General features: G+C 35.9%; 1 protein-coding gene across 1 annotated transcript; it reads right to left on the bottom strand.

Annotated features, from left to right (window-relative positions):
• Positions 1–269: 269 nt before the first annotated feature.
• LOC147859242 (receptor-like serine/threonine-protein kinase ALE2) lies at positions 270–5744 on the bottom strand. Its single transcript, XM_087325256.1, has 8 exons — positions 5526–5744; positions 4768–5313; positions 4110–4214; positions 3642–4013; positions 3284–3544; positions 2592–2981; positions 1971–2214; positions 270–1615 (listed from the first exon to the last, which is right to left on the bottom strand). The coding sequence occupies exons 1-8, from the start codon at positions 5614–5616 to the stop codon at positions 871–873; spliced, it is 2754 nt and encodes a 917-aa protein (XP_087181382.1). The 5' UTR covers positions 5617–5744; the 3' UTR covers positions 270–870.
• Positions 5745–12701: the final 6957 nt, after the last annotated feature.

Below are 12701 nucleotides of genomic sequence, written 5' to 3'. Positions count from 1 at the left end.
GGCCCTATTCAAGATCCAAACTTGTTCTACAGTTATGTCCTATTCCTTCTTTGTACCATCACCAAAAGATAGGTTAAATAGAATTCTATTCACTTTGTTAGTTTTTACTTGTAGACACGAAATAAAATTCAATTGATACATGAACTTATCTTAGACAAGAATCACCATTTTAGTACCACCATATTTGCGCATATGCCATTGTTCTATGAGAAGCTTTGGTACACCATTCTGCTCCCATTAAAGAATTAGAGGAAGAATGATGGTATTAAGTTGAAATCAATTTGAGATTTTGTTTTTTACAATTGGATTCTTGATAGAAAGAATTATAAAACTCCAAATCAAGTCCAAGAATGGTTTTGGCTACAGTCTGTTTTATATTGAACAGGGATCAATATGTCAAGAAACTGTAAAACCAATGAGCTGAGGTTGGGCGAACGGTTTAAACTCATGCTCTATGAGCTATAGGACAAGAGTTTAATTCCCACCACATGCACTTGGTTGCAACTAACCAACCTCCCACCTTTAAGAGAAAAAAATGGTGAGCTATAAGATATTAGAATCATGACAACCTCTTCATGTCATATAAAGTTCCTTTGGGGTTTTTCCTCTAGGTTTTCCATCTAGATTATGAGAGATTATGGATGTGCACCTACAGATTAGGTTTTCCATACCAAACATGTTAGCAAATACACGTTTTTCGCATCTTCATTGAACCCAAGTAACCTCTCCATATTTATCTATTCACTTCATTGGAGCTTTTTTCCTCCATGTTTGTGGCACACCAAGATTTTCCTTTTACTTGGGGTTTTTCTTCCGTGAGAATTCTTTTCAACTGGCATTCCAGTGTGCATTGTATCCATGTATAGATCATTACTCTGTAACACAAAACCTAGAACATGCAATGTATTCACTACTACCACCATCTTGTTTACTACACTTCCTTGGAGATGGGGGTCCAGAAAGACTATGCCTCCTTAAGGAGCCTTCACCCCAACCAGCCATGGCATTGTCCACTTTATGTCTTGCACCATGACCATATGATGAAGAGACATGAGGTCTTCTAACATCAGTCTTTGTAGCTCCATGGCTAGGTCCAGAGTCATAGTCAATTGAGATAAATGAATCGAGCACATAGGATGAGTTCCTATCAACAGCCCATAATTCGTGACCTGATCCACCATAGCCACCACCCACTTGGGTCTCACTTAAATCAAAGGAATCGCCTCCACCCCCAAGACTACAATTGCTAGAAACTATGTCTCCATTGGCAACATTAGAAGAGTCATTGTACACTAGCTTCAATGCTTGCACAACCTCTCCCATGAAAGGTCGATGTGAGACCTCAGGCTGAACACACATGGAAGCAATGGCAGCTACTCTCGCAAAATTGCTAGGAGGATATTTGTTATATAGTGCAGGATCGACCAACGCATCTATTCCTTCTTCGCTCGTGAGAAGAGGCCGAGCCCAAGTCACTAGGTTTTCTTGTCCTTGAGGTTGGGACATATCCACAGGTTTTCGTCCTGAAAGGAGCTCCAATAATACCACGCCATAGCTATACACGTCACTTTTCACAAGCAAATGCCCTGTCATTGCATACTCAGGGGCAACATACCTGTGCATAGATATTAACATGTTAAGAAATACCCACATATATATGTCAGCCATACGTATGTATGTATGTATGGATGCATGCATGCAACATGTACATATATAATAATGTATGTACAGAAGGATGAATGTATGCGTGTAGGTATGAATTTGTGGCTTATATATATATATATATATATACATTATCTTGCTATCTATGTATACAGAGTAGCTATATATCTTGTTACCTATGGATAGAGAGAAGATATATGTATCCTGTAAGCTGTGTATATAGAGTATATACGTATATGTTGTCAGCTATGTATAGATGAGATATGTATAGCTAAGATATTGAACCCAAAAAGGGGTAGAATTTATACCCAAATGTACCCATCACTCTCGTCGAAAGATGTCCACTTCCTTCATCTGGTGCAGCTTTTGCCAGACCAAAATCTGCAACCTTTGGATTGAAATCGTTCTCTAATAGAATGTTGCTCGCCTTGAAATCTCGATGGATGACACGGGGATTGGAATCTTCATGGAGGTAAGCCAATCCACGGGCAGCACCGAGGGCTATCTTCATCCGCGCATCCCAATCCAAAGGAGATGTCTCTTTATCAATACCTGGTAAATGCCAACAACACTCTTTATCAAGCAATTTCCTAATGATTTGATGTTATGAGCATCTAAACAAAAACTTAAGGCTAGCCACAAGAAATAAGGGCATTATTATGGTCTGGATAACTACTCAATGAAGTCTGCACACATTATCTAAGGAATGGATGTGCTATGCCCTCTCTATCTCCATACGCTAAGGACAAGATACAGCCCTTCCATAACCATACAGAGTTTGCCCTAAAATATTTAGCTTCATTGCCTCCTTGCTACTGTGATTATGGATTAGAATTTAGCACCCGTATAATATTCAGCATGTGATGAAATATCTATGCAAGAGCAAGAACCAAAAGTTTGATTATCATCATTTATGTATACAAGTGTACCATGAAGATGAGACTCCACACTGCCATTCGGAATAAGCTCGTATACTAAGCAGCGATTGTGATCTTCGATACAAATACCAATCAACTTGACCAAATTACGGTGATGGAGACGACTCAGCGTCTCTACTTCGGCAATGAACTCTCTTCCTCCTTGTTGATCATCTCTTGTGAGTACTTTCACCGCCACTTTTCTTCCATCATCTAAGTTGCCAGAGTATACTCGGCCAAACCCACCTTCCCCGATAACATTCTCCAGATTAAACCTCTCAGTTGCTCTATCCAGCTCGGCAAACGTAAAGGTTTTTGCAATGCTGCTATAAGTTGCCATGCTTGATGCATATGACATGGATACTACCGAGCTTTCGATATCACTCGATATGGCAGAGGGTCCTGTGATTGTAAGACACATTCTCTCTCTCTCTCTCTCTCTCTCTCTCTCTCTCTCTCTCTCTCTGCATTCATCTGTAAAATTCTTGAACACCAGAAATCACTTATCTAATTTCACACAATGAAAATGTTTTACTTTAGTCCCATAACTCATATTTAACGTCAGAGGGCAAAATCTATCAACCTCTCTAAAAGATGTAATCTCTTATTTGGTCTTATAGGCCATTTTGGCCTCTTAAAAGACGTTAATATATCTTTCTTTCTTTCTAAGGGGATAATTCATCATCATCACCTCATTTGTTTACCTGATCTTTTAGTCCAAGTTGAGAAGAGCCCAGGTTCGACCTGATGAGTCTTTGTTTCAGCATGGTGGCAGAATTTCAGCATTCCAATCCAGAAGGCACCAAGGCAAATCACAAGAGATGCAGCCGAGCATAATGCAATAATAGCAATAGTCCCAATGGCTAGATTGTAGCTTTTTTTCTTAACTTCAACTCCAAAGGGGTTCTGTCCTGCAGTAGGGGACACTCCACTTGAAGGTTCAATTGGAGGTGATGCAGGAAGACCTACAAAATTTAACATTCTTATAAACAAAAGCAAACTTTTGTTTTTAGAGTATTTACCCAAAAAACTACACATGGAGAACAAATTTTCTAAGGTTACCTGGATAGAGGACATAGATGACACTATAATTTCCAAAGAGAGTTGCATTCAAAACAAGTTCATGTTGCCAGAGCTTCCGATATATGAGAAGTGCAGTTATGTTGTCGAATTCCTGACCTAATGGTACCAAATTCATATCTACTATTGTGTAATCTGTATATTGACTATCTGTACTTGCTCCTACAATCTCCACTTGCCTTGTGGACAGCACTAGAGCTTCAGCAACATCTGCCGCAAGCATAGACACCAGAGGGAAGAGTGAATACAGAGGAATGCTCAGCTCCATCTTTACTTGAACTGCTTGAACACATCCACAAGGTGCCATAAAAGGTGTCTTTGCCAATGGCGGTATACACACCATAGAGCTACATCCTATGAGCAACCAAAACATAAATTTACTTCCACCCTAAGACTACAATATTGCAATTGTAAAATGAAGCAAAAGATTCAAAATATTTCAATACTTACCATCATTTGGTGATGATGGAGGTTGAGATGAAGGTGAAATTATACTAGCTGGACTTGGTGATGGAATGCTTCTTGTGGGTGCTATTTGTGGAGTGAGAACTTGACCTAACAATGTAGTAACAGAAACAAGTCCATGAGAAGCTTTAAAGATCAGAATATCTGATATTTTGTTAATTCAGTAACAACTCCGAAACACCCCTCCCTTGGTTTTTTCATCAGTTCCCCAAAGCCCACTTTATATACCTTTGGTCAGCCTTCATCTGTACCAAATAATTGTTTGTGATATTTAAGCATTTATATGGTCATCAAATCATCCCCTCTTTCTCAATTACATAGATGCTACTTTGAGACACTATATGGCGAACTCATTCTCTTTTACTTAAGAGTCAACAACCATCATACATAATTATATCCATAGCCTCTGTCCTCATGTCACTTCTTTTGGGACAAGTGAATCCTTCGAAGGTTATGTTTTGGTTCCATGGGCCAATGTGCCCCACATACTCATACATACCATATCATACCATGTTTAGAATAGACCAGGGGCATTTTGGGAAATATAGAAAAAGAGGGTTGTTTTTGCCTACCACTTAGGAATCGATATGATAATATCACCAAAAGAAAAATTCAAGACATGTGTATCAATTTATCTACTTACTTGGGGATGAGATATGATCTCTGTCATGAGACACTACATTTGGTGATGGTGCCGGCGATGGCGATGGGGATGGCGATGGTAATGGTGATGGTGGTATCATTCCCCCAGGTTTTTTTCTCAACTTCTCTCTTGATGCTTGGGATGGTGGTTCCTTTGGTGATAAAACTGAAGGCGATGGTGCTGAATAGTGTGATTTATTGGGTGGTAATTCTGGTGCAGAAATGGGAGGAGATTGGTGATGATGCTTATGATGCTTATGATGTCTCTTTTTAGGTGATGGGGATGGGGATGGGGATGGGGATGACACATTTCCATCATTTGATAGTAGTAGTACTTCAAACAATGATTTTGAATTAGCTGAACGAGATGCATCCACGAGAAAGAACGACGAAGAATGGATGGTCTTTTTCAAATCTTCTGTTAGAGATTGCATTGGTCGTAAGGTAAACAATTTAGATAGTTCCAAATCAAACCAAGAACGAGCTGCTTTTAATGGCATCCCATATCCTCCTCCATTGATACTTCCATCATTTCCATGATTCACATCTGCATATATGCACAACTAAATCTATAATAATCTTACCTCATTATGTTCTTTTACATTTTCTAATACTCAAGTTGTAAATAAAAAGGAAATCATCAACTTAAACAACGTACAGAATCTAATGGTAACAAAGAAAGGTTGAGCTTCGGAACAAAGGGAAACGAGAAAAACAGAGTAATGTCTTCTTGATACATATATACATAAGAAAGCATACCTTGAGCAGAGACATGATAAGAGACCACAAGGAGGAGGAGAAGCAGAAACATTGAGTGGAATGGGGCGTGATGCTTCACCATCATTTTCATTATGATTCTGAGAGTTGCAGTGGTGGTTCATCCTTGGGTTACTACTCTCCTCCCCTGTTCCCTAAACCAGTAAAGCATCTCTGCCATCCCTCAACATTGGAGAAGAATCTATCCACATAAATTTTATATGTAACGATGCCCTTTGCTTTGTGGTGATTGATGATTAGGTGTTGTTTTTTACTTCATTATGGGGATGCAGAAACAGAGATATGAATAAATAGATAGGTACTAGATGGGTAGATGTGTTGAGAGGGAGAGGGAAATGAGAGATAATGCAAGCTAGCTAGCTATGGTGATGCATAAACAGAGTCCAAGATAATGCAAGCAAAGCTAGCTAGCTATGGTGATGCATAAACAGAGTCCAAAGCATTACATCATTTCGTTATTACAAGGAATATATAGGTATATGTATGTATGCAGAAGAAGTATTTTGATGAATAAATGCTGCTGTTTCTTCTTACTTCATTTTTGTTCTGCTCTGATGGAGATTATTTATTATTTATTATTTATTATTTATTACTTATTAGTAATTACTTATTATTTATTATTTATTACTTATTATTTATCATTTATTATTTATTATTTCTTATTTCTTATTTCTTATTTCTTATTTCTTATTTCTTATTTAGTATTTAGTATTTAGTATTAATCATTTATCCCGACATGCAATATAAAAGCAAAATAATTATTTTCAAATAGGAATACGTAATAAAGATCAATCTTATGTTTTCTTTATTAGAATAATAAATTTAATTGGAGGTTAAAATGTTTTTTTAAATTAAAAAAAGTCGCGCAAAATTTGCCCACGATTTTGTGTGACCTAAATTGGGCCGAATTTCTCTTGGTTCATCCCCCATCTTTCTTCTCCTCTGACAAATTATTTCTTGATTGGCGATGGTGGAAACAATCTCAATTCTGTGTATGAAAAAAAAGAAGTCTCAAACCTCTGTTGAAAAAAGAAAAATCAGAGAAGAAAGATTTCATGGACGTTCGAAGCTCTGTATTTAAAAAGCTCAAGAATTTCTTGCCGTAAAAAATAAAAGAAAAGAAAAAAGGAATTTAGCTTAATGGGCGGTGGCATACAACCTCAAAATCTCTGATTTTAATTATTGCTTCATGAAAGCCCAAACTCTCTGAGGCGGATAAAAGGAAAAGCTTCATGAAAGCTCAAATCTCTGTTTCTATTAGAAATGTCAGAATTTCTCTAGATTAAAAAAAAAAATGCTTCATAGAAAAATTTCTCAGAGAAAATAAGTTTAATGACGAAACAGCAGCTATGGTGGAACACTAAGTTCTCAGAAAATGAAAATTTCGAGTGAAAATTAAACAAACCAAATTTAAGGGAAATATAATCGGAGGGTGGGAAATCCCAGCAAGCTTAATGGAGAAAGGGCATTAATCCTGAGATTAATGATTTTCTAAATGTAACCAACAACAAACTGAAGGCAAAAAGAAAGCGATGGAGAACATCGAAAGCCAACAAATTAAATAGAATTTACGATCGAAAAAATTAGTAGAAGTCATAGTACTAGTAGAATTTACGATCCAAATTAGTAGAAGTAATAGTAGTGGTATTACAATTGGAAGGATCGGAGTAGGGATTTTTTTTAGTTGTCCTGATGAGAAACAAAAAAATTTGGGATTAAAAATGAGAAAAAATCAGCAAAAAAAAAAAAAAACTTAATAAATCTGAATGTCCATTAAAATTTCAGCAGAAATTCTGTTTTTCGATGGGTTGAATGAATGGGATGGATGGCCCCTCCCATTTCTGTAATTTCATGAAACGTTCCCCTCCAAATCCCAATCCACTCAAATGAGTTTGCTTTCACACTCGCCCGCCCTCGAATCCCGTAGACCGACCAAAGTTTGTCGATCTCTACCTCCTTTTACACTCGTGTCAAGCCTAACTCCAGACCAAAAGAAAAGAAAAGAAGAAAGAAGATGCTTGTATCAAATTTGCCTATGAAACGAGCCCACCCGATTCGTGCCCTATGAGACTAGGACCCGCATGCTGGCCTTACAGGTCGTTTCACGATATGGACATTTACGAAACCCAAATTGAACCTTTTAAAAAGAAAAAACATGAGAAGGTTTGGTTAGCCAAGTCATGTTGATCCCATCCCCAGAGACCCGTGAGATGCTTCGCGTCGATTGTATTGTTGTGCTTGGGAAGTCCCAACGTGAGTCTTCCGACACTTTGCTAATGCCAACGATCATTTGTGGCATCAATAGAGACCCACGAGATGCTTGGCCTTAATTGTATTGTTGTGCTTGGGAAGTCCCAACCTAAGTCTTTTGGTGCTTTGCTAATGCCAATGATCATTTGGAGTGTCTCCCATCCCTAAGTTCTTAAGGTTTAATCCCTAGAGCTATGTCCCTTCAAGTGGGTTTCTTTGCAAGTGGTCACACTAACACGTAAGTCAAGTTTTCAAACCAAATCTAATTAGTTCAGAAAACTTTCTCCAACGCCGCGGTAGGAGTTGTGGTGCATTTACATTAATTAGACGGGAACAACTCCATTGTAATTTAGGAGAAAGATCATGATAATGCTAGCTCTGATGTTTGAACTTGTCCATCCAAAGTATTATTTATAAAGGGAAAATTTAACCAACGAAGTCTAAATTCTCCACTGAATTCCCATAAAATTGCATTGTGTTCTTACAAGACTATTATTATTTTACTCATCCTAATGAAACTCGACCTATTAGTTAAGGCTGAAGAAACCTTGTTGTACACTACGTTCAAATGGGTAGTCAAAATGTTTAAATCAGTCAAACATTAGAGTAATTGTTTTAACTTTAAAGTCTTCTTATGTTCAATATTCTATGTCCTGTAGTTAACAAGGCTGAATTCTTATTCAATCCATTACTTTCGAACCAATTATTTGAATAAAAAATTGTTTTTCTTCATACCTCCCTCTAAGAGAGTGTTTTTCAAAATGCCATTCTTTCTCTCTTCCTCTTGATTATATTGTGGGTCTTTGATTAAGATTATGTTCTAATTGATCAATTATATTGATAGGATGTTAATCTTAACACAATGGACCATAATCAATCTTAAAATAATCTTAACATTGATTAATTGATCTAGTTCTAATAATGGACCATTCTCCGATTCCTCATTCCAATTGCTGGATGTCGAGCTAGTGTTGTGCTTTTTACTTCAAATAAACCCACCAAATCAAGAGTGTGATTACAAAATAATTCATTTAGATAATTCTGATTGAACCACTATCAAGTAACTCCACAAAGTCACACTTTGAAGCTGAAAACAGAAATCAAGTAAATGCTCACAAACGAAGAATTGTTCTTATAACACAAGAAGTTGTGAGATAAATGATCCATTATGTACACTAGTTTTTTATATTGTCATGATGTTCATTTACAATGTATATCGTTGATTTGACTTCTTGTCTAATTCATTTTTTAGGCTTCTATCTTGTCACATTTCGTTAAATCTTGATTTTCTCGCTCAATGTATTGATATAAGTTACTTCGGATATCTTCATTTTCATAATCCTTACAAATAGGTAGAAGATCTATCACATTACTTTATACAAAGGTTTCAAGAGTTATATCTAGTTGAACTTCGATGTAAATTTCATACAACCATCCTTCTCACAATCCCTTTCGAAGAAGTTAAACAACAAGAATTGGAATGAGATGGTCGCACGACCCAAACTGTATCTAGAAATTAATTAATTGACAATGTTTTCTACCAGTGAAAACCATAGAACCAAGAGAAGAATGCAGTTATTTAGTTCCAACATTTTGCTCTTAATAATTCTTTAAAGGAAGTAATTGTGCATTAGTGGGTGACACATTATGCGAATTTGGTTATTAATTAGACTTTGCGAAGACAATTACCCAATTATTTATTACTTACAATGATTATATTATCTAATTTTATAAAAAAAAGTACGTGGATTAGTAATTTCTATCATTTGGACAATCTTGATGATACATCTACAAACATTTACTTTGTTTTCATTTGAATTTTCTCTATGATAAAAAAATCAAGTTCATGATACATGACATATTGCATATTTTTTGTGGAACAATAGTGCATGCTTTGATTTGTAAGAAGTTTGAAGCTTAGGGGATATAGCTTATGTTGTAGAACTTATGTACAAAGAAAATACTCCTTGCAATATTTTCCTCGATGAAAGGTGGTAATAAGCAATTTAGTTGTGAAATCCACGTTTTCAACCTAAAAAAAGGTTAATGGATTGTTATTCCTAGTCATCAAAGATGATGTGATAGAACGTTGTCACATTAGTTTATGTGGACGATATCGATAGTATAATGCATTTAAATCGAGTCATATTAGAAAACTTCAGTGTCAATCATCCACAAAATTCGTCTTAGAACAATGAATGTAGAGCTATTGAGGTAGCATGACCTAGTTAATTTGATTTGATGTTTGCTCTTCATTGTCAAAAGAGGCACACATCACATACTCGAATTGTTGGTGAAAAAGGAGTCTAGATTCAACAAGCAATCTACATTGTCTGGGTGACTAATGTCCTTAGCTTTATCTTCTAGAAATAAGGGCTTGTGAATGTTAAAATCTCGAGGCATGAGTGGGAAATAAAGTTTTAAGCAGATGAAGAGGCTAGGTGATAATCAAGGAGCAAAAATAAATTATGCAGGGCATACGAGCATATCGAGAGAGAACTTTTATATGATATATTAAACAAAAAGTGATCGTCACAATGACAAAATTTAAATTCGTCCTCAACAATGCATAAGTCTAGTTATTTAGCCTTCGAGATAGGTTAGGAATATACTCCATAGGTAAGAAAGATTGTGTGTAGAAAGGAGACTATGGAAAAATGTAACATATTAGTCTTATACTCGTTGTTCTTGTAATTTCGAAGCTTGTATCATGTATGTGGAACCTCGTCAAGTGTTCCCTTTTTAAAGTATAGTGGCCACTATAATGCCTCACACAATTTTCGAGTTTATATAGCTCCATTCCGATGCATTAGATACACTACATGCACATGATGTAACGCTCCTCGTCAATTGAATGTCCTTTTACTGAGATTGCATAATAGATCCTTCTTGGAACGGGTAATCTTGGACAATAAGAAGTAAAACACACAAATTTCTATGCCCTTACTAGTTACATGTTTTTGGATCTCTCTCAATATGTATCATACCTAATTGTTCAACTTTGATCCACAAGTTTATATGTTGAGGGAATATACATTAAAATCAAATGTCAAGACGTGCCCATTTGGTAATTTTGTTATCTCTTACTATACACACCAACCAAGAACAAGAACCATAATATCATGGCATCATCATATGATCAATGCGAGTATTTCTTTGCAAATTCATCCATGTTGAATTAGATGTCATTGATAACAGTGAAAAATGAGCGGGTATATTTTATGAATCTAGAAAACATTGTGCATTGTCTTGTTAACTAAACTATTAAACAAATCCATGTGATCTTTTATTATAGGTGGAGCAAGTTGTGTGGGTTAGCTCTTTAGCAATCATACGTTATAGAATACATGTATATACATGTAGTAAGCACATCAAAATTATATGTGCACATTAACCTTTTTATAGAACCATAACTCAAACCAATTCATCACATATTTAAAACAATTGAAAACCACGTGAAAAATCCCCTACTATTAGCTCATCATTAATCAATAGTCTTTGCATATTTATATGTGAATGACAACAATGTAACCCAATTTTGTTTGTTGGATACAAGAGGAACATGATGTTGCTTTTTTTTTCAAACAATGGTTTATATTATGTCTAAAACGATTTACATGATACTTCATCACAATCTTTTACCTTTTCAACTGCTCTTAGGCACCGACATACATATCTCCCAAAGCATTGCCAAGAACAATTATATATGGACACATGCCTCATGTCGGTGGAGGAAATACCTAGAGAGGTGGCGGATACCTCCAACGTATACAACCATTAACCATGCAAAAGACATTCATCCTTTCCCATCTCTCCTTAAAAACCTCTTGTGTTCAAAAGACTACATCTGAATCACCCTTGATAGCATCATATTCTCCTTTTAGTGTATGCGCCAAAGTCAAGGCAAATCTTCTCAACTACATCCACAACATTCCATTGAATTTCCTGAAATATCCTTTGACATCTAGTAGTCCACAAAACCTAGAAGACTATCGATCTAAATCTCCCAAACCACCCCATTATGTACTGAATTAATAGGCATACATGGCGACACTTCCTCAACATATTGACCTCTTGTATACAATGCAAAGTTAACCTTTTCTTTTTCATAATCTTGTAGATCACCCTTAATATCAACCCACAATTATGTTGCTTATATTTTATATTTATTTTTTTTCAAAACAAAATGTCCTTTCATTAGTTTTCAAAAAACCTATAAGGTACAAACTACAAAATAGACGGAAAAGAAGAGAAAAAACGACTATCCCAATGGCTAGCCATGGATCCTTCATTTAACTAAGATCCATCTCAACATCTAATTTGATTTCAATATGACTACCAATTCTCCCATGTTGCCACATGCTTTCTACATACCAGAAAATGTCATCATAGTAGTTAGAGACCTTGCACAAGCATTCAAGGATAGAGTTTTATAGCATCCTCATTCTTATCCTGCTCAATATAAACCAATAACATGGCAAGCCATTCTTATATTGTAACATCATTGATTGATTACACATTATTATTATATTTTCTTGGAAAAGAACTAAAGAATTATGGGCGTCTAGTTCACAATAAGCATGAATTGTATGTTCATGATCAAATATCTCATCATGGGCATCATGTAATTACAATCATGAATGAGTTCATGTCACGTATATATTCACTTCAATCATTATTTATTCTTTATATTGGATTTTCCACCTTATTCCACTCTACACAATTATAGATGTAGATTTCCACAAGCTACACGTGGATCATGTTCTTAACACTTATATTTAATTCTACTTTATTCCCTTATTGGATGTCGAGAATAAAGTGTCGCTTCCTAGGTATGCCAATGTATATTGATTGGAACATTAAAGTTCCATTTGTTTGTTGTATCTTGCTCCGTTGTGTGGTTTTCTA

Source organism: Azolla caroliniana, unplaced genomic scaffold (genome assembly GCF_043228905.1).
Source record: "Azolla caroliniana isolate FFs.n. ecotype wild unplaced genomic scaffold, voAzoCaro1.0.p SCAF_10, whole genome shotgun sequence".
Taxonomy (NCBI): Eukaryota; Viridiplantae; Streptophyta; class Polypodiopsida; order Salviniales; family Salviniaceae; genus Azolla; species Azolla caroliniana.
The sequence above is the reverse complement of the archived record's forward strand: the minus strand, read 5'-3'. Positions and strand labels throughout refer to the sequence as shown.

Coding starts and splice junctions, on each gene's coding strand:
- LOC147859242 (XM_087325256.1), bottom strand. CDS start 5,616: ATGAAAATGATGGTGAAGCATCACGCCCCATTCCACTCAATGTTTCTG. Junction 4,014..4,109: donor TCCATCATCACCAAATGATG/GTAAGTATTGAA, acceptor GGTTGCTCATAG/GATGTAGCTCTATGGTGTGT. Junction 2,215..2,591: donor TGTGGAGTCTCATCTTCATG/GTACACTTGTAT, acceptor GGCATTTACCAG/GTATTGATAAAGAGACATCT.